This window comes from Alligator mississippiensis, chromosome 4, assembly GCF_030867095.1.
Source record: "Alligator mississippiensis isolate rAllMis1 chromosome 4, rAllMis1, whole genome shotgun sequence".
Classification (NCBI taxonomy): Eukaryota; Metazoa; Chordata; order Crocodylia; family Alligatoridae; genus Alligator; species Alligator mississippiensis.
The window spans coordinates 118,243,615-118,263,490 of NC_081827.1; the positions used below are offsets into that span (position 1 = coordinate 118,243,615).

Consider the following 19,876-nt stretch of genomic DNA (forward strand, 5'->3'; position numbering starts at 1 on the left):
AGGAAGAGTCAGCCTGGTGCTGCTGCTAGCCTCAGCCTGCTGTCATCCCGTGTGCAGATCCAGGGACATGTGCCCCCAGGAAGAGCCCAACACGGCCCCCCAGCCCATAGCTCTCCTGGGGGGTTCAGAGCAGCAAGAGGCGCTTTTTCCCCCTGCACCCACTGACAGTTCCCATTGCAGCTGGCGCCAGTCACTCCTGGGGGGGCTGCAGCAGGGGCTGGGGTGAGTGTGGACAAGCTGCACAGTGTCCCACACCCCCTGGGGCTCTGCTTGCTGCCACTCCCCCCAGCCCCTGCTGCAGCGGCTCTGGGAGCAGCCAACACCAGCTACCTGCACGACGGCACGGCACGGCACAGCACAGCCCAGGAGCTGGGATGAGTGGGAACAGCAGCCCTGGGAACGGCACCCCTCCCCCTGCCCCTTCCCTAGTCCCAGCCTCCCAGCCTCCCTCCCTGCCTTGAGAACCTATCCTTATTTGTTACATTGTAAAGTGGGTTCACTTTATGTGAGGGAAACCTGTATGGCCTATGACCGAATCTCCAAATCAGCCCTAAATCTCTCCAAATTGATTCAAAGACCTAATTTGTCCCAGTTTGATTCAGATTTGGAGATTCGGCTGCTGAATCGGGCCAAATCTCCTTCAAATCGAATTGGCTACCAAAGCTTTGCACAGCCCCACGTCCACTGTTCCTGTTTATTGGTCAAGTAGTAAAGGGAGCTACTGAAGTGACCATTTCTTTTTTCCAATGTTTTCTGAAGGGAAGATTGAAGTCCCTGGTTCTCTTTTTCCATATTCCTCCAAACCACCACTTTGAAGAACTCTATTGTAGACAGTGGAGAAAGATACCTCTGGGTCACCATAACCATTGTGCTGTGCTCTTCATATTGTCTTGGAGTGTTGTCAGATCTCTTACTTTTATCATAAGTAGTACTGTCCCTCGGATTAAAACATGCCATATTTACTATTTTCATAACTCATTTGAGAAATGAGCAAGCAATTTACTCTTTAACTGTCACAAGGAAGAGGCAGAGAGACCATTCTATCATGGATGGAAATGGTTTAAGGAGCATTAAATTTATGAATCTTAAAAACTGTCAACATGATAGATATTCTAGCAGCTACTTGGCATGTGAACCATCAGAAAGCTTAACTGCATATGCCAGTGGTAGCTGAATGTCAGCAGGAGATCCTGCCTTGGATTTTCCACCTTGTTATCCTGCCATTTCTTTTGATCCAGTTTTGGCACCCAGATCTTGGTTTGTAGTGTTTTTGGGTAGTAGAACGGGCTGGGGTAGTTGATTTTTAGGAAAATATGTTAAGGTAATGATTTTATTTTGGATTCCTCTCAGTGAAAAGTGCAGATAAGGTGATAGAACTGTTTTTCTGAACCAGGGTGCTTGAAGGTGGGATTTTATTTCCTTTTTCACAGCCAAGGTCTGGTATACCTTGAAAACTTTTTGAGATGAGCAGATGCCCCCCTCTGTGTTTTATGGGAGGGGGTAATAGTGTTGTGAGAGAGGATTTTGGCTGCTCATGTTAAGGTCATCCTGTGGACTGTTTGTGGGCTGGAGTTGTACAGCTGTATTGTTCTCCAGATCCCACCTACCAGAAACACTAGACAATTCTCTTCTATTTATTTCCCGAACCCTATGAAAGTCTCTGTTCTCCTTGTGATTGTCTCCCATTTAAAAGGGATCTATCTCTCTGGGGATCAGCCTGAGTATAGCAACTTTTTGCAAGTGTCTGGAAGGAGGTTCAGGCAGCAGGATAGGCCAGGAGAAATGCTCCTTCTGACAGAAAAATGCAGGCTATTGCATTAAAACTCGGCAGGGAGGAGGATGCTTTGAATGCAGGGAACTCCTTTGTTAAGACAGATTGCTCAGTTGTGATATCCTGTCTGTGGGAGGAGTCTTAGGCTCCTTTTTCCTTGAGTAGAGAGAAATCTCTCTGTTCTGGGGGCTAGTCAAGCAGCAGATGGTCTGAGCTGCAGAGCTGTCCTCTTGGGAGTGGAGCATTTCTCTAACTGTTCTGGATCCTGATACCCAGATGGGAAAGTCGCTCCTTAGATACGTTCCCATCGTCTTCCTGTCAAACTGCCCTGAAATGTTTGCAGCTGCTGCTACAGATCTCAGGCAACTCATGTCACCACCTTACTGTTATTCTCTTATTGTTTAACAGTATGCTTTTCCTAGCAGCAACAACAGTCTTGTGCTAGGTGTTTTCCAAGTATAAAAGAAGATAAAGAGGAGCTTTACCCAGGGGGCTTGTGGCAGGGAAGTCATGACAAAGATGGAATGTAGGGGATACAAAAACAAACAGATAAGGTGCCCAGGTGAGTTTGACCATGGTCTGCGACTATGGAGCTTTAATGATGCATTGGTTTATAAAATAGAGCAGGGGGAAGAAGGGGGGCTAAGGAGAGAGAGAGCACTTGTGTGTAAAGAGATGTATTGCAATTCTAAACTACCCTTGAAGAGCCCTTCTGGCTGCTTGTAGGTATCCATGTAGAAGTGAACCTTTGTTTCTGAGCCATGTGGAGGCTCTCATTTGGGGTACTGAAGCTGAAAAGGCTGTCTGAGATCCTAAACAGGTAATAAGTCCTGCAGATTCATGGAGATATGACTAGCTGCAACAAGAGTTTCCTAGTCCTTTCACAGAACTACCTGACTTCCATCTTGATAATTTTTTGGATGTGGAAAAGGAGTCAAGATCTAAGTGCAGTGCACAGATAATCCACTGCTACAGTCCCAAATAGAAATAAAAATATATGGTCCTTCAGCTCCTGGACCATGATGGACAAGCCTGGGTTCAGTGCACGGTGCTAAACAATTAGACCTGACCACTTCTGCATTGTATCTAGGATCACCAGCCAGAGTCCTTATTTAGGCTGACTGCAGTACTCCCTGCAGGTCCTTCTTTCCTTCTGTAGCAGAGTGGGTCTTTCCAGAGGGAAACCATTAATAAAGATAGTGATGAAAATAACCATGGCTGTTTGTCTGTCTGACAGGCTGAGAGGTCCACATATGCTTGTCTGGGGAAAAAGGCCAGCTGTAGCAGGGAGGATAAATATAAATTGGCTAGAATTGAGGGTGATTGGGAATGCCATGAGACATCTGGTTCCCATCTCAGGTTTTCATTCTAACCTGATTCAAAGCGACAAACACACAGCAGCAGTCCACACAAATTGACGGGCTTGGGACTCTGAGCACTCCTGAGAACAGAGCCTGCAATGTGTCTGGTATGGGGCTGAACAGAAGAAACTTCTAGATTTAGGCACTTTGTGTGCAAAGACAAACTCAAACCAAATTGGCTGAATCAACAGACAGAGTCCCTAGAGGGAGTGTGTATTAAGTGGGAAAATCCTTCAGATTATCTTCTGGAATTGGGGAATTTCCTGGATTAGATCGTTTTCCTGAACAGCAACAAAATGGAGGAGTATGGAAAATTTATGCCTTTTAATGCAAGGGATCTGAATCTGTTGTGTGCCTCTGCCTCTTGCTTTGGATTTCCTCCTCACCTAGTCGGAAACGTCAGCACAGACAGAGCCATAGTGTCTCCTTACAAGCCCCATTGCCCCTTATTCTTTGGGAACTTGGAAATGCCTACTTGCCCCGCCAAGATCAGTGGTTCCCAACTAGGGTGCTGCAGCAGCAACCAGGTAAGACTGCCTCAACATGCAGTCCTGCTTCATTAGGGCTCTGATCAGGGGGCTTGGCTGTAGCCCTTCCCATTCAGACCCCTCCAATGCTCCTGGAAGCAGAGATATGTGGGACAGTTCTTGTGTGCCATGGTTTCTGGAAGGAGCTCAGGTCAGGCCAGACCTGGAAGGTCAGCTCCTGCCTGCTTTAGGCTGAGGTGCCCTGTCCTGAAGAAGTTAAGAACCACTGCACTAGATCCTTACGCATACCTTGAACATAGGCAGCTGGAATTTGGACGCTGCCAACTTGTGGCCTGAGTTGTTCTTTTGAGGAACTGCATAATGTTCTCCAATATCAGGAAAAGGTGGAATTATATTCTATTTGAAACGTAACAGTTGAAGTGTGTGTGTGTATGTGTGTGTGTGTTTCTTTCTTGATAGTTTCATCAAAGATCTAGATCTTTAGGCTTTCAGTGTAAACAGCTAGCAGTTTTAGGGGCCCCCAGTCTATAAAAAGAATCTAATATCATGTCCACAGGTTGGACATAGCAGTGGCCAGACTATCTGTTTAAAAGTCCCAGTTACATGTTTCAAATTAAATGTCCTGAAATGTATGATGGAGCCACCATTTGAACAAATGGCCTTGTAGTACTTACCCCAAGGTAAATGGCTGTGTGCCCTGAATGCTTTGTATATCAAAGAATAATTTCTGCAGTTTTCAGAACACAAAAAAGGGCTTCATGGAACACGGAAATTTCCAATTATTCCTTCTTTATGTCAATGGAATCAATTCTGTCTATCCAGGAAAGTCGAACTACATTTATTTTATTGGTGAGATGAACTACCTAGCATTAGTTGCTCAGAACAAAAGTGCTCAGAAAGATAGATGCTTTATTTGTGTCATGCTGAAAAGAGCAAGTGCTTAACTGTGCTAAGGTCATGTATCAGCTATATCTAGGGGTGACCATATTACTTTTAAGGAAATCTGAGACACTCCTTCCCCATCCCTCACTGCCAGCCACGGCTCAGGAAGGGTCAGGCTGGGCAGTACGTGTGGGTTGGCACCAATCTGGGACTTATGTTTCTATTTTCACCAACCAGCCAGGACACCAGGATGGCCTACAAAATTTGGGACTGTCCCAGCCAAATCAGGACATGTGGTCATCCTAGGTATATCCAAGTACCCGCCATTGCCATGTAAGAGATTGAGTAAATCACATTCAAGGAAATGAGCTTGCACATTGTCACTTTCCACTTGATGGGGAGATAGGCACAGGGCTGCAAGGTGGCAACATATACATTGCTTCACTCATTTACAAGATCTTGTCAGGTAGACACTTTTCAATCAAATGATCAGCCTGTGGCTGCCATTGTTCTCTCCTCTTTCTTTCACTCTGTCACTTTTAAAAAATGTCTTTTCAGTTTAATACTTAACATATTTAATCAAATGTAAGATTCCCTGAATATCAAATGACTTCTTCCCCAATAATTAGAATATATATAAGGAAAATTTATACATTTGTTATAAGTTTCCAGGTATAGAATCTAGTTATTGGAGGTTTGCCTTTAATCTGTCCGGTCCCTTTTCAACTGGTACAGCAGGGAAAATAAATCTGGAGGTTCAGGTAGCCGCTTCCCCCCGACTTATTGTCAGACCCTGCTCTCCCTGAGCACATGGAAGTGAGGGGCAAATGTGAAAACGCTGGCTTTGAAATAAACATACCTGCTGTAATTTGTTCATAAGCAAACTACTGTGGGTACTCATAGACTTAGTTAATCTAGAATTGATGCATTTTACCTATTTTGAAACTGCTGCAAATTTTAGCACAGGTACTCCATTTAAGTAGCCCTTTTGTAATGTGTTATACTGTATAGTACAAACTATGCTTGATATTAGTCCAAAGCCCGAAAGGATCATCATTTACCTTATAGTTCATTGGGCTGGGCCCCAGCAGAGTTGACAGTTTTTCAAGCCATGGTGACCCCACAGCTCAGCACTGCTCAGTATGTTGTATACTCCAGATACCTCCCCCTTAACCCCCCCCACAGGAGCTGTGTACTAATTAGCCTCCACTCATGATTGGAACTGAGTATTCTTGTCATGAGTCTTGGGATCCTCCAAAACTGTACATGCAGATGAGGCTCAGGACAACCTGGTTGGGCTTCACCTCTTGGAGGGTGACAGGATGGGGGGAAGGTGTGCACATGGGCTGCACTAACCTATCCTTGTGGTAGGTTCCCATCAGTATGTTTGCCCAATATGGGCCATGTGTTTTATAGTTATGCTCAGGGTTGGCTGCATTTAATCAACTTCAGCTTCATAGCTGCTTTTCATTACTGAGCACATGCTGCTTTTGGCAGCATTTTAATGATAGACAATGTATTTAATGAGGTTTCCTTGTATGCGAATGCAAGATGAGGAGCTTTTCTCCCATGCTGATTTCGGGGGGGTGGATCTCAGCTTATATTCAAGTAAATATGGTAGTTTTGATGATTGCAAGTAGTCTGACTTAATATGTTTCTATGCCTTTGTTGAAGAACTAATGTTGTTGGTTATAAGCTTATTTTTATTTGGGGAGTTGTTCTACAATAGTGGCACAGTTCTCTTTCCTTGTGTAGTCCTCAATTTATGCCAAAAATATTTAGTTTTACTAGCTCTCTTTAATATATGTGGGAAAACCTCTCTAGTAGTTTCAAGCATATGGATTCTTTGTGTGTTGAGTGGTATTTTTTGCATAGTTTTAGCACAACTCTGGGATTTTGGGTGGAACTGGCAAGTCAAGAGTGGGGCAGTAATTCTTTTTGTAAGTCTTTCATACCTGGGACTGTTAATGGTCACACTTGTTCCCATGTTCCTTGGGCTGGGAGGTATCTGGAATACACAACATAGTGAGCAGTGCTGAGCTTGGGCTGGAACTTCAGTCCACAGATGGGAAAAATCTCCCATCTTAAATTGGATATAAGCTCATATATCTCTGAGCACAGTCAGCAGTCTAAAGTGTGACGAGGTAGTGTATACACCAGAACTGACACCATTTATAACACTTCTCAAAGACAAGAAGTTCACTTTTGGCACAGTAGGTGAGGTAGAGAGCCAGTGGCAAAGGAAACTCAAGAAGGAAGTAATGCATATGATTGTCAGGCAAAGGAGATTATCGACCTGGGTCGGCAGCCCCCTGCCCCCACTCCCCCTGCTGCGGAGGGGGAGGGGGGGATGCTGGCTCCCCAAGGGGTGCAGAGGGGTGATAACAAGTGAATGTTAGCACTACCCCCAGATCTGTGTGTGGGGCAGGTGCAGGCTGTGGGTGCGGGCTTCCACCCTGCTTCCCTTCCCCTGGACCTCCTCAGCCCAGCGAGTACAACCCAGTGCGGCAGAGGAAAAATGAAGCCGTGTGGAGAAGCTGCTCGTGGCTGCAAGCTCCCCGCTGCCTTGGCAATGCACCCCCTGTGCATGCGGCTGCTTTGAGGGGTGCAACCCTGCACCGCTGCCCTCACTGCAGCCCTGTGTGCAGGAGGTGCGTCACCAGGGTAGTGCAGAGTGAGCAGCGGCGAGCAGCTTCTCTGCACTGCTCCAGTGCTCCCTGCCATGCCAGGTCATGCCTGCTGGGCTGCAGAGGCCCCAGGGGGAAGGAAGCAGGGTGGGAGCCCATGCCTGCAGCCTGTACCTACCTCACATGCAGATCTGGGGGGGTGCAGATGCCCCCTGCCCCTTGGGAGTGCGCACGTTGGTGGGGATTCAGCTCTTTCCCCGGATGAGCCACTTGTGGCCCCATCCTGCTCCCTGCTGGGGTGCTGCAGCCATGCATTGCGGCCCCGGGCCCAAGCACTGCCCAGCTGGGTAGCAGCCCCAGCCCTGCCCAACTCCCTCTCTCCCTCCCTGCGGGGGCCTCAATCCTCCTTCCCCCTACCCTCTTCCTCCTGCTGGAGCTGCTCTTGGGTAGCCTGGATTGTCCATATACGTGGCGCCCCCCGTCTTGCTGCCTTCCTCTCACTCCCTCCCTGCTCCCTGCAGGCTGGAACTCTTCCAGCCTGCAGGGAGCCCATTGCAAAATGGCAAAATCTGCAGGTTTGTCTGGTAAAACAAGAACTCCGCATTTGCCTCCAGTTAAAGGTAAAATCTGTGGTTTACTCTGTTTTTCCGTGGGAGATGGAAAACCCAGATCCCTGGTGATAAACGAGTGTTAGCGCTGAAATGAGTTGCTATGCCAGGGGTTAGGAAGAAAGGAGACAGATAAAGCAGCTTCAGCTGATGATAAGGCCTGTGGTATTGCAGTGAGGATGCTGCCAGCAGGTAGATAGGTGGAAAGCCTAGGAGCTTCAATTATCCTGTGGTTATGACAGGATGGTGTTGCTTCAAATATTCACAGAGTTAGTCGGCTTGCCTCTTGCCACATTTTAAGTTTGCTGAGTCTGTACTGATCCCTTCATTTGCTGTGCGGAAGGCATGGCTTCAGCTTTGTCCAGACGTGTTTATTTCTTTACTCAAACCCCTCTTGGTCATCTTTTGCATCTTAACCTACTGTGGGTGGGATTTGTTCTCTTGAATAGATCTCAGACATTTCACAGCTACCTTGAGGACATCATCAACTACCGCTGGGAGTTAGAGGAAGGGAAACCTAACCCCCTACGGGAATCCACCTTCCAGGAGCTGCCACTTCGCACCCGCGTGGAAATCCTGCATCGTCTCTGTGACTATCGGCTCGATGCAGATGATGTCTTTGACCTCCTCAAGGTGCTTTGGGCATTATACACTATGGGAGTATAGTAGTTATCTGGGAGCTGGGCTGGATTGCTGTGAAACTTAAGTGGGAAGGAAGAGAGGGTAGGAAATATTTTGCTTTCATGGTGCTGGCCCTTTTTCTACATCCCTTAGCTTCCAGCCTGGGGGACAGTGCTTTGCTAAAACTACTGTGGCGTTTCTAGTTTGTCTGTTCTGGGAACAAGTGATACGTGGGGATTTCAGTTGTGCCTTGGAAGTGTTGCTCCTTTATATTCTGTTTATCTTTGTCTCCTGACCCAATCTGGCTTTTGAAGTATCATGAGTGGATCTCCCTTTTATTTTTTTTCCCCATTAAATTCAGCAGTTTGAGCCACCCTCTTGGTGAGGAGTGCAGGTTTCCCATTGCCTGCACATTTACAGCTCTGGAGATGTAATATTCTCTTTTCTACCCCAAAAGAGAAATGTTTTTAAGGACAGGTCTTTGGTGGTCATGCAGGTACTTCATTTTCTTGATTTCCACCTCTGGAAATGTGGGTTGTTAAACTACAATCAAAACAAGTTGTAGGGTCTGTCTCATGAGAGGTATTCACAGCACAAAAGTTGCTGTGCCAGTTGGCCTGATTGGCCACTTCTACAAAGATCTTAGCTTGAATATCTGGAGGTGCTCCAACTGTTGTGGCAGTGCTATGGGTGCTAGGGCATAGTGCTGGGGCCTGGGGTGAGCCTGCTTCAGGATGGCATTGAACTGCATTGGGAGATCAGGGGGAGGAGCAGTTTGTACAATGCCTCCCAAGCTGGCTGGAGTCGGGCACAGGGCTAATTAGGCCTTTGCTGTTCTGAGCAGCAAAAATGAAATATTTAAGCCTAGCAAGAGCGTTGGAAAAGCACATCTGAATCTTTCCCAGAGCAAAAGGAGAGGGGGCCTTGCAGCCGTGGTATTGTGCAGGTGTTTGTGCAGGGAGGGATTTGTCCTGTTTTGAGCGATAATGTGCTTTTCAACTTGTCACTGTCTCCCTCCCTGGATGAATGCAGGGTTTGGATGCAGACAGCCTCCGAGTCGAACCACTGGGTGAGGATAGCAAGGGTGCCCTCTACTGGTATTTCTATGGCACTCGCATGTACAAAGAGGAGCCAGCGCAGGCGAAACCTAATGGAGAGCTGGCTTTGGACAGGTAACGGCTTCTAACTCATGCTTTCCGCAAAGCCCTGGTAAATGAGGGAGAGAGAGCAGGGTGAGCAGAGAGGAATACTTTGCACAATAGCAAATGCAAGTTGCACAGAATCTGCTTGACTGCCGCTGTCACGGGAGGAGTGACAGCAGCTGGTGTTTGTACAGGGCATGGGGGAGATTGCCAAGTACACCATTAACTGAATTCATGCTGCAGGGCAGCTGAAGCCAAGCACAGCCTTTGTGGCATTGCAAAAGCGTGCTAGAAGGGCAGGGAGATTCCTCAGCCGCCCTTGCTGCCTGCTTCTGAGCTGTCTGCCCCTGGTGTTCAGTAACAATTACAAGTCACTGACTATTCATAAATTAGTGTCCCCAGAAAGTGGAGAGTGCCATCTCTCTCCATCCCTCCCACTCCCACTCTTTGGCTACTGTACTTAATTCCTGGCTGCTATCTGGGCTCATTGCAGCTCTTTTGATATCTCCACACTATTCTGTTCTTTTTGTGTCCCCTACTTGCCACTATTCCCTTCCCCAGGAGATATTTCATGATCTCTCATTGTGTTCCAGGGGCAGTGGGGGACAGACGAACACCCCAAGTGTTCCAGGGAAAACTGGCAAGCGACGGGGACGGCCCCCGAAGCGAAAAAAACTGCTGGAGGAGAATTTATTGAGGTACGAAAAGGCCTTTCCTAGAATAGAAATGTTGCATGCAGCTCCTTCAGGGAGAAAGTTCCATAGCATTGCTTGGTATTGAAAATCCTGCTGTACCCTCAAGACCTCCTGTGGTACTGAATGTCTTTTGTACCCAAATATTATTTTTCCAGCTGGGAGTCGAATCATAGTTTCTTCTGCAGCCATGACCTCTATGCATTACGCTTGCTAAACACTCGGGCTTGGTTGGTACTTGTCTGAGGCTCCATGGACAATGCACCAGCTGCTGGAAGTTGTGTGAGAGAATTGAAACAGTGGATGTGATTCTTTCTCCTGATCATACACTGACTCAGTTCCTCAGCATGATGTAAAAGGGCTCACTGTTGCTAGCACATGCTAGCCCTGTCCACTTGAAGTAGGGCACAGGGGCAGAGTAGGTAAAGCATCTTTCCACTAATCCAGAGGTCTGAGTTCAAGACTTCAGACTAGGACCCAAGTTTCTGACCCAACTGAGAGCCATTCAAGAGTCAAGGGAGGCCAAACATGATGCTAGTCATGTCACTTCCTTGTGTGCCATTGGTCTAATCCTTCCTTCTTCATCTGGCATGCTCCAGCCATGGTGGTAGAGTGGCCACCTTGCCTCAAGGCAGACTTTTAAGCTCAATTCTTTACAAAAATGTCATTCCATTGTGTGGTGGTGGTATTCATGGAACTTCTGCTGCATTCTTTCCCAGAAGGGGCTGCATTTCAGCAGCTGAAGTGTTTGGGAGCATGTTTCATATTTCCTCACTACGCGTTTCCTTCCTTCTTTTCAGGGAGAAGGCAGAAGAGAACTTTCTCATGCATGAGACACAGATGAGAAATGGTAAGCACATCATGTAGATTGCTCGTACAGTTTCTCACACACCCAAAGCTTAGAGGGATGAGCTTCCCACAGGAGGAGAGGCTTTCTAGAAGTGGTGCCCTGTTTCTTTTGCTCAGTTGGTTCTGATTTGTATTTGGAATGAGGAATCAAAGTAACAAGTTTGCTTATTCCCAGGAGGCTGAGCAGCTAAATGCTTCCTTTGTAGTATTGAACTATTTTGGGATGAGGAAAGACTCATGACTGGCTTATTGTGAGGGAGGCCTGAGAGTGGAAAAAGGTGGTGGGGGCCTCCTCTATTCCAATAAGGCCAGTGGCTGTGTAGAACCACTGGGTGGTTTCCCAGAAATGAGTGGAACATTGGACATTTTGACATGCATCCTGCTTGTGATGATACCAAAGGGAGAGAGCCATGAGCATACTTAGCAGTGGGTGGACAATAAATGGCCTTTCTAATCCTTCCTTCTTCTCTCCCATCTCTGTTCAGGAGTTTACTCTAAATTTACACTTCTAAATACTGTATAAACCATGAACTATGGATATTCAGAGTTCAGATCCCTATAACTCTGACCCTCAAAAAAATAATGAAGTATGTGGAAGAGGGAAGTGCCAGTGTAGTTTTCTTCAAAGTGACTGGGCATAAACCTCACTTCTCAAAGACTCATTTGGCCTGAATACTGCTTATGTTAGACCTGTTGCAATGGTGGCAGCTTTGGCTTTGTCTTTTCCACTCCTCTTTTCTTCCTTCTCTAGAGTTCAGATTCCCTCTCTTGGACTGCTACCTCCCTACACTCTGAATTCAAGAGAACTTCCAAACCTGAAACTACAGAAATAGTGTTGTGAGCTTAGCAGAATAACATTCACTACTAATTTATATGGCTTCAACTTTAGACATGGTCTCCTGATATCAGTGCAGTGGTATAGCAGTGTGCATGCCTGAGCACTTCTAACCCACAAAGTATCTAGTGACCTAAGGGGGTTTTTATGTTTGGCTTTTTTTTTTTTTTTGGAAAGGAGTAGATTTGCATCCTGGGTAGGGTTATAACTGCTGGGGTAGGATGCTCACTCCTCTTCCTCCCCCCCCCACACCTTTCAGTGAATATTTAAATATTTTAAAGTGGAGCAGATCTAAAAAGCAAGAGCTTTGAATGAAGCCATGGCAATGCAGCTCTTCCTTTTACAGGCACTACAGTGCTGTGCTCCTGGCTGTGATCTAATAGTGAAGAACGTACGCTGTTAATATCTTGCATTTCCCAAGTCATGGAAAATAAAGTATGAATAGGAGAAAAATTTCCAGTAGTAATTGCTACCAAAAATAGTGTCCATCTGTGTTTATTGAAGGATCCCAGGGCCCAGGCCGTGGGACATGGTGGCTGCTGTGTCAGACAGAAGAGGAATGGAGACAGGTCACAGAGAGCTTCAGAGAGCGGACCTCCCTAAGAGAACGGCAGCTCTACAAACTCCTGAGTGAGGATTTCCTTCCTGAGATCTGCAACATGATTGCCCAGAAAGTGAGTGAGAGCAGGCTGAATGGGGGGCAGCCTATTTTATCTTTGCATGGTGCCACTTACTGGCTGGGGGTGCTAAATCCAACTAGCCATCAAACACCATTAGGACTAGAGAAGACTGTCTACAATTTGAGGAGTACAAGATCCCGAGACACTCTGTAGGGACCTGCTTAAGGGGCATTTCAACCTTGTCTTTGGGGCATGGGACTTTCACTGATGGAGTGGTGGCTAGATGTGGATATAACTACTTTAGGATGGGACAGATTTGGAGTCAACTTCCTGACACTCTGCCTCTGTAAAATCAGTTCTGCAGCCAGTCTGTGTGGATGCCATCCATTTATTAATTGAATAATGGTTTCATGGTTACTTCTAATCTAAAAGTTCTCCACATCATCAGTGTACCCCAATATATGTCTTTCTCTCTTCCTCCCTTCTTTCCTCCACTTTCATCCCTGTTTCAGGAAAAGCGTCTGCAGCGGACAGAGTTTTCTCCCAGGTGGATGTCTGACCGCCAGCCCATCAAACCAATCCAGCAGGAGGTGAGAGGAAATCTGAAAATGAGTACAGGGTGTGTGGGAGCAGGGTGGGGAGAGGAGGAGGTGGTGGCATAGAAATGTACATGAATATCTTTCAGGAAAATAACCTAAAACATACCTATTCAGTTCTGAAGGAATAATTAGAAAGTATTAAGTTGGAAGAGAGCTTGATAGTAGCCATCAAATTAAACCAGAATAAGCAGTGTTGTACAGTAGCAAAGGAACCTAGTACATTCATGGTCTGCAAGCAGAGAGGCATTGCAGCCTGGATCACAGAAAAGACATCCTTCTCTAATTCACATGCAGCTGCACATGGGTGTGTTTTCTCAATGTGGGGAACTTCATCATATGAAAATTAGAAAACTTGATTCATATCAGAGAACTGCTATAAATAATTATGTTAGAAAGTAAGAATTTATATTTTAAATAACAGGTCTCTTCTGGTCCTAGACATCTGCCACCTGCAGTATGAAGGGAGAGCAGAAAGTGCAATTCCCCTGGGTTAAAATAAAGAAAAGACCTAGAAAAGTTGAGTAAAAGTGTGGAAGAGCCATCCTTTGTGTCATAGCTAGGAGTCTGTGGAGATAAGAATGGGATGCCATTCATGGTCAGTGATATTCTCTTGCACTGCAAAGCAGTTTGCCATTTGGGGAGAGAGATGACACATGTTTATACCCAAGCAGCAAAGATCCCCAATATGTGCAAACTGGGAAACACGTGGTGTCTGAATGGAGGCTGATCAGTAACACAGCTGCACAGGTCCACTGCTGTTAATTGCTGCCTGTGGGCCATTGAAGTGGTTCCAATGAGCTCAGGGCCCTCCCTGTGCTACTTACTGTGCTCTGGATTTGGGGGTGCCAGGAATGACTGAGCAGAGAGTCTCTGGAGGTTCATGTTAGCTGTCCGGCATGACACTGGAATTGCATGGGCCTCAGGAGAGCCAGTTTGTTGGAGGCAGGGAGCAGTCTGCATTGCCAAGATTTGGGCACAAGACCCCATTCCTCTGCAGTGACATTATGTATTTCTGCTGTTGGAATGACACTTTCCTTTTAGCCCTGAGGTCTGGATACTGCATAAATCTGAGACCTAGCTGCATGGTAGGCTTCTAATCCTTCAGGGGATTTTGCAACAGGTGGTTCAGATTAGCTCCTCATTAAAAGCCTTCTGAGCAGCACCCTCATTAAGGAGAAACAACGGAAATCCTCACAGGGAACGTTCAAGGGGTAAGGGGATGGGGCATAAGCTGTGCACAAGTTGGGAGTAGGTCAGAACAACCAATGCTCCGTGTTACTGAATTTTGGCATTGAGTGTATTGAAACAGCCCTCTTAGAAGCCACACAAAGGCAGAAGCTCATCCCTTTAGGGCTGAGTGCACAGAAGACAGTGATGCTGTGTGCTGCAGTGCTCTCTGCTGGAAGGAAGGAGGTAGTTGCATTAAAACAACAGAAATCGGGGATTGTTTTATGTGAGTGAAGTTACCGACTGTTACAGAAAGTAAGGTTTTCTTGTGCTAGGATTACCATACGTCTGGGTTTTCCGAGACATGTCCTTTTTTTGAGCCCTCTGATCTATGTCCAGATGGGTTTTTAAAATCTGACCAAATGTAGGATTTTGCTTTGCTCCACTGGTGGGAGCAGGGGGAGGGTAATTGGAGGCAATAGGAAGTACAGATGTATCTGCCTGCAGTTGTAGAGGTGCACACAGACCCATGTAGTGCTCCCTGCTGCCTCTGATTGCCTTCCCCCTGCTCCTACCAGTGGACCAAAGCAAAATCCAAGGCATTTGGTCAGTGCAGAGGGGTGGGGGCTGGGATTGCAACAGGGCACAGGGGGCAGGGGATTGCCTGGCCCTCCAGTGGGGGGAAGGGGTGGGAGAGCCCTCTGAAGGCAGTGGGGAACTCTGTGGCTGGGCTTATGATACAGGGGCCGGTGCCTATGCTCGCAGGGGCTGAGCAGCCGGGGAAGGGTGGGTGGAGGAGAAGGGGAGGGAGGCCATGGCTAGGGTGCCTGGAACAGTATGGCAGCCCCATCCCATGGTCGGGGTGTGCCACAAGCTTCCCCTCCTCTTTCCTCCAGCCCTTGCTGGGGCTGGACACACTCCGCTACTGCCTGCATGAATCAGCCGCTGTGCTCCAGCCCAGTCAGCACAGAGACAGCTGGGGTGGCAGGGGGCTGTGGGTCAGAAGTGAGGAGCACTGGCAGGGCAGGGGGCTGCAGGTCAGGAGTGAGGGGCACCAGCAGGGATGGGTGGGGGTGCAGGTCAAGTGTGAAGGATACCATCAAGGCCCAGGGGGACAGGGTACTGTGGTTTGGGAATGAGGGGCACTGTCAGGGCTGGAGTCAGTGGGTTGGGAGTGAGGGGCAACAGCAGGGCTGGGGTGGCTGTAGTTTGGCAGTGAGGGGCACAGAATGGGAAGGGACAGGGCACTGGCATATCACTGTCCCCCTGCTCCCCACCCTTAGGTTAGGAAATAACTCTCACAAGGAGGGTAGTAAACCACTGGAACAGGCTACCCAGAAAGGTTGTGAAATCTCCATCCTAGGAGGCTTGTAATACCCAGCTAGACAAAACCGTGGCTGAGATGATCTAACTGGGGATGGTCCTTCTTTGGGCAGAGGGTTGGACTAGATGACTTCCTGAGGCCCCTTCCAACCCAAATTTTCTGTAATTTTATCCTACTAGGGTGTCAGTAACATCTGGGCTCATCTTGAGCTTCCACTGATTCTTTTGTGGAATTTTGTGTGCTTGGCCGTACTGAAAATCTTGCCACTGTGTCCAGAACATCTTAACATCTCCATCCTATAACTAAGGTTGTTCACTCCCTTTTTTTCTATTCAAACCTGGCTGCACTACAAGAGCCACACGAAACGTCTGGTTGTGTTGTGGATGTATGTTAAAATTTTTGGTGCTCCTTGTATTGGGTTGGTGATTTCTTTGTCTTATCCTCTTTTTCTGTCACCAGAATGGTGCCAGGTTTGTTAGGCATTCCTTAGTTTTGTTTAAAACTCTCACGTGATCTCTAAGCCCTGCATTCGTATGTGATGGCATAAGGCTCTTGCTGTTGCCTGAATATTGTGTGGCTATATTACATAGATATGGCAGAAGGATACTTGAGTGCACCTGCGGTGGCTCTGAGAAGGGTCATTATGAACCATGCAACCTATAGGTACTATGATTGTGCCTTCCCAGAATGTTAAAGGTGAAAACCAATAGTTGCTATGTTTATGAGTGCCAAGTCTGAGGCAAAGGAGGGTCATTTCAATATACTAGCATCTGCAGAAAGTGCTCAATGTGTTGCACACATTTGCTTGGACACATTTTGAGATGGATCAGAAAACTGGCTGATATACCATAAGTAAAACTTGCAACATGCTTGCCTTTGGTGACTGGTCCCCCTTTGGTGACTGGTCCCCCTTCCTATGTGTTGTTACAACACCAAGAATGTTTTGAGTGCTTCTGCAGTATAAAATAATGAAGTACTGTGGTTTGAGTTGTGGGAAGTTTGTCTAGTGGTTGTATTGGGAAAAATCTAGGGCTGGAAAGGAGCTTGCAGCATATTAGATCAGCACCAATATAAAGAAAATGGTCTGTATTGGAATTTGGCCTGATACGGCAGATAATTTGACCAATAAATGGCCCGTACATGCATGCTGCCGCAGCTCAGTACATAGGCGGTGAGGAGCACAGCACGGCAGCTTGGAGAGTCCCTCCCCACGCTCCCCCAGACTAGCCGCGGCTCTGTCCCGCGCCCACCCCGCCTTGGCTGGGCAGTGCTTGCCCCAACCCCTCTTCCCCCTCACTGCAGAGGCCTTGATCTGCACCCTCTATGCCTCTTCCCTTCCCCCTCCCCTTCCACCACACCAGACTTACCAGCTGTAAGCAGCTTTTCAAGCTACCAGGCTGGTATCAGAAATCAGATTCGTATCGGCCAATGTGCCTCCTTAAAAATAGCTATCAGCATCAGCCCCAAAAATCTGTAACGGTGCACCCCTATTAATTACATTACTTTTCAGGTAGTTTGAAAATGAGTGAGGAACTGGGAGACATATGAAGAAACAATGACAATAAGTCTCAACTCTGCAAATATTTGACTTGCCTATGGAGACCTGTTGATTTTAGTGGGATTGCTCCTAAATTTTCACATGCAGTTACTTGTATGATTCAGCCTATGATCAGGTAACAAAGCAAAGGAGACCTGGGTGATAGTCTAGATTAAATGAGGGAGAAATTTGCCATTTGATGTGGTAGCTAAGAAGATCAGTTGTGAGCCGCATAAACCAAGGCATTGTGCCACAGAGTATGGAGGTGGCAGTCCCTCTCTGTAAAACTCTTATAACTACACCTGCAGTCAATTCTGGGCATCCCAAAAATAGGTTGTAGAGCAACTGGAGAGAAGTCTGAAAAAAACAACTAAAATGACTGCAAAGTTGGAAGGTCTGACTGATATTTTAACCTAATTATACACATTCAGATTTTTTAAGTGTCTAAGAAAGCACAGAAATGTTGGAATGTGAGGAAGAAGAGAATGTACAAAAGAGTATAACTAGGAATAATTGGATGAAATTAAGAGGAAGAAAATAAAGTGAATTTGAAGAGAAATAGGCTAACAAGGATAAGCCTGTAGAATAGTTTTTCTGGGGAAGCAATGTGAGCTTTAGTTGGTTGTGGTATTTAGACTGGCCAAAGATTAAAAATCTCTATAGGAAGGATTCTGCAGCAGCTGGGGAGAGGGACTAAAAGGGTAAATTCCTTCTCTAATTGCTATGATTCTGTGTGGTGACTCCTAGGATGCAGACAGTGGGTCTGAGAAGTTTAATTGGGTACTGTGATGCTGGGGGGATTCAGATTCAAATAAACGAGACCATTCTGTGGGGGAAGGTAGTGCCCAAAGGGTTCACTGCATTCTGGTTAGTGCAGCATAGGCATTTCTATTTTTCCTTTCTGACCATCCCTGCAGGATATATGGGTGATGCTGAAAAGCAACCTAGGGCCATGACTAAATATCTTAAGTGGACTCCTTTTCCCTACCAACAGAAATGCCAATGAATAATCCTCCTAACATACTGTTGCTGCTGGAAGTGGGGCTAAAGGATAGTATAGGATGCTTTCTTAAGGAGCATAGCTGCAGAAAATAGTCAAATAGCATTTGGGCTGAGGAGGCAGAGAAATGGAGGCAGTCTACAACACATGCAGTGAAACTAGGCAACCTTTTTAACCATTTATCAGTATATCCTTAGATCCCATTTCTAGGCACATGGAGTAGTACAACAATAGTGATTTGAGTGAAGGGCTTTTTGGGGGATTTAATAATGGAGTAAGAAAACTGGACAGTCTGAGTGGCAGCTGAGGGACACCAGGTGGTCACTTAGGGCACCTACCTGACACCCACTCCACCGTGTGCTAATTAGCTCCCGCAGCCTCAGCATCATGTCTATTCTGCTTCCCCATCCTTCAAAATGGTGGCGGGGGTACTTTAACTAAAGGTTGTTTTTAACTAAAGCTCTTTGAACGGGCAGTAATTAAAGCTTCCCCGTTGCCATTTTGAAGCGCAGGATGCTGAATACACAAGACGCTGCAAGCACTTTAATTAGAGTGGCCCCCCACCCCGCCCCAGAGCATGGGTAAAGATTCCCACATACTCAAGAAATCCCTTGTGCCCAAGTGATAGTTGCTTTTTATTCACTTAAAATTAAGGTGGTGAGCCTGTGGACCTGGATTATTATCAAATGAGAATTTCAGTGAGAAGTCCAGAGGATCTTTTTTTTTTTCTTTTTCTCTTTTTTAAAGCAGAATCTGAGTAAAATGGAACTGTTACAGATGACCCACACATTCAGCCTCTAATGCCATAAAGCCAAGAACTTTTATTTCTGCAGTGCTGCATGTCTGCATTGCACTTCATGGTTGAAGAAAGGGAGGTGATTCCTGCTCCGTGGAATTATCATTCTTCCCAGATCAAATGTATATAACATTACACTGTGTCAGAGCTATGGCTTGGGAAGGAAGTGGGGCAATGAAAAACTGCACAAGGAGAATATTTGGTGGCAGGACCTGTTCAAAGGGGGCTGGCAAAACCAAAAAAATTCTGATTCAAATAAATCTTTCGTAAATCAGAAAAAAAACAGCAAAGATAACGATGTCAGGCCCCTTTCCCATCCAGAGTACTCCATATCTTTGAGAGGCCCAAATTCCTCACTAACTCTTCAGTTCAGACTCTACCTAGAAGGTGAGCAGGGTTTTTATGGAGACCTTGTATCTGGGTGATTGACAGTTGTCCTATCCTCATAACACTTTTGGAGCACAGAGGGATTTTGTGTTATATGACAATCCCTCTATGCTCCACGAATGATATAAGGAGAGGACAGCTGTCAGTTGCCCAGATACAAGATCTCTATAAAAACCCTGCTCCCCTCCTAGGTCAAGTCTGAAAGATAAATAGATAGAAAGATATCGACACACACGCGCGCACACAATCCCTCTGCTCCAAGGGTGGTATAAGGAGAGGATAAAGCAGGAGTGAGAGATGGAGAGCTGATTGGTTATATATAGAGCATAGGGGGATTGCTTGAATCATATGATACAAAAGATAACTACAACAAATGCCAGACACATTTTCCATATATATATAATAAACAAAATTATTTTCCCCTAATATATATATATATTAGGGGAAATTATATTTTTGGCATTTGTTGTAGTTCTCTTTTTGAACTCTTACAGTAAATCTACCTGTGATTTGATACACATGAGCCAGTGCTGCCCTTTGTGTGAGACCATGACAGTTCCACGTGCATCT

General features: G+C 46.3%; 1 protein-coding gene across 2 annotated transcripts in view; it reads left to right on the forward strand.

Annotated features, from left to right (window-relative positions):
• Nucleotides 1-19,876, forward strand: part of LOC102576677 (chromatin remodeling regulator CECR2) — a 143,652-nt gene that overhangs the window by 84,003 nt on the left and 39,773 nt on the right. For both annotated transcript variants that reach the window (XM_014609215.3, XM_014609221.3), the window contains exons 3-8: nt 8,187-8,370; nt 9,391-9,530; nt 10,094-10,198; nt 10,993-11,042; nt 12,381-12,550; nt 13,009-13,086. In XM_014609215.3, coding sequence (XP_014464701.2) covers nt 8,187-8,370; nt 9,391-9,530; nt 10,094-10,198; nt 10,993-11,042; nt 12,381-12,550; nt 13,009-13,086 — 727 coding nt within the window. The remainder of the gene's footprint in view (nt 1-8,186; nt 8,371-9,390; nt 9,531-10,093; nt 10,199-10,992; nt 11,043-12,380; nt 12,551-13,008; nt 13,087-19,876) is intronic.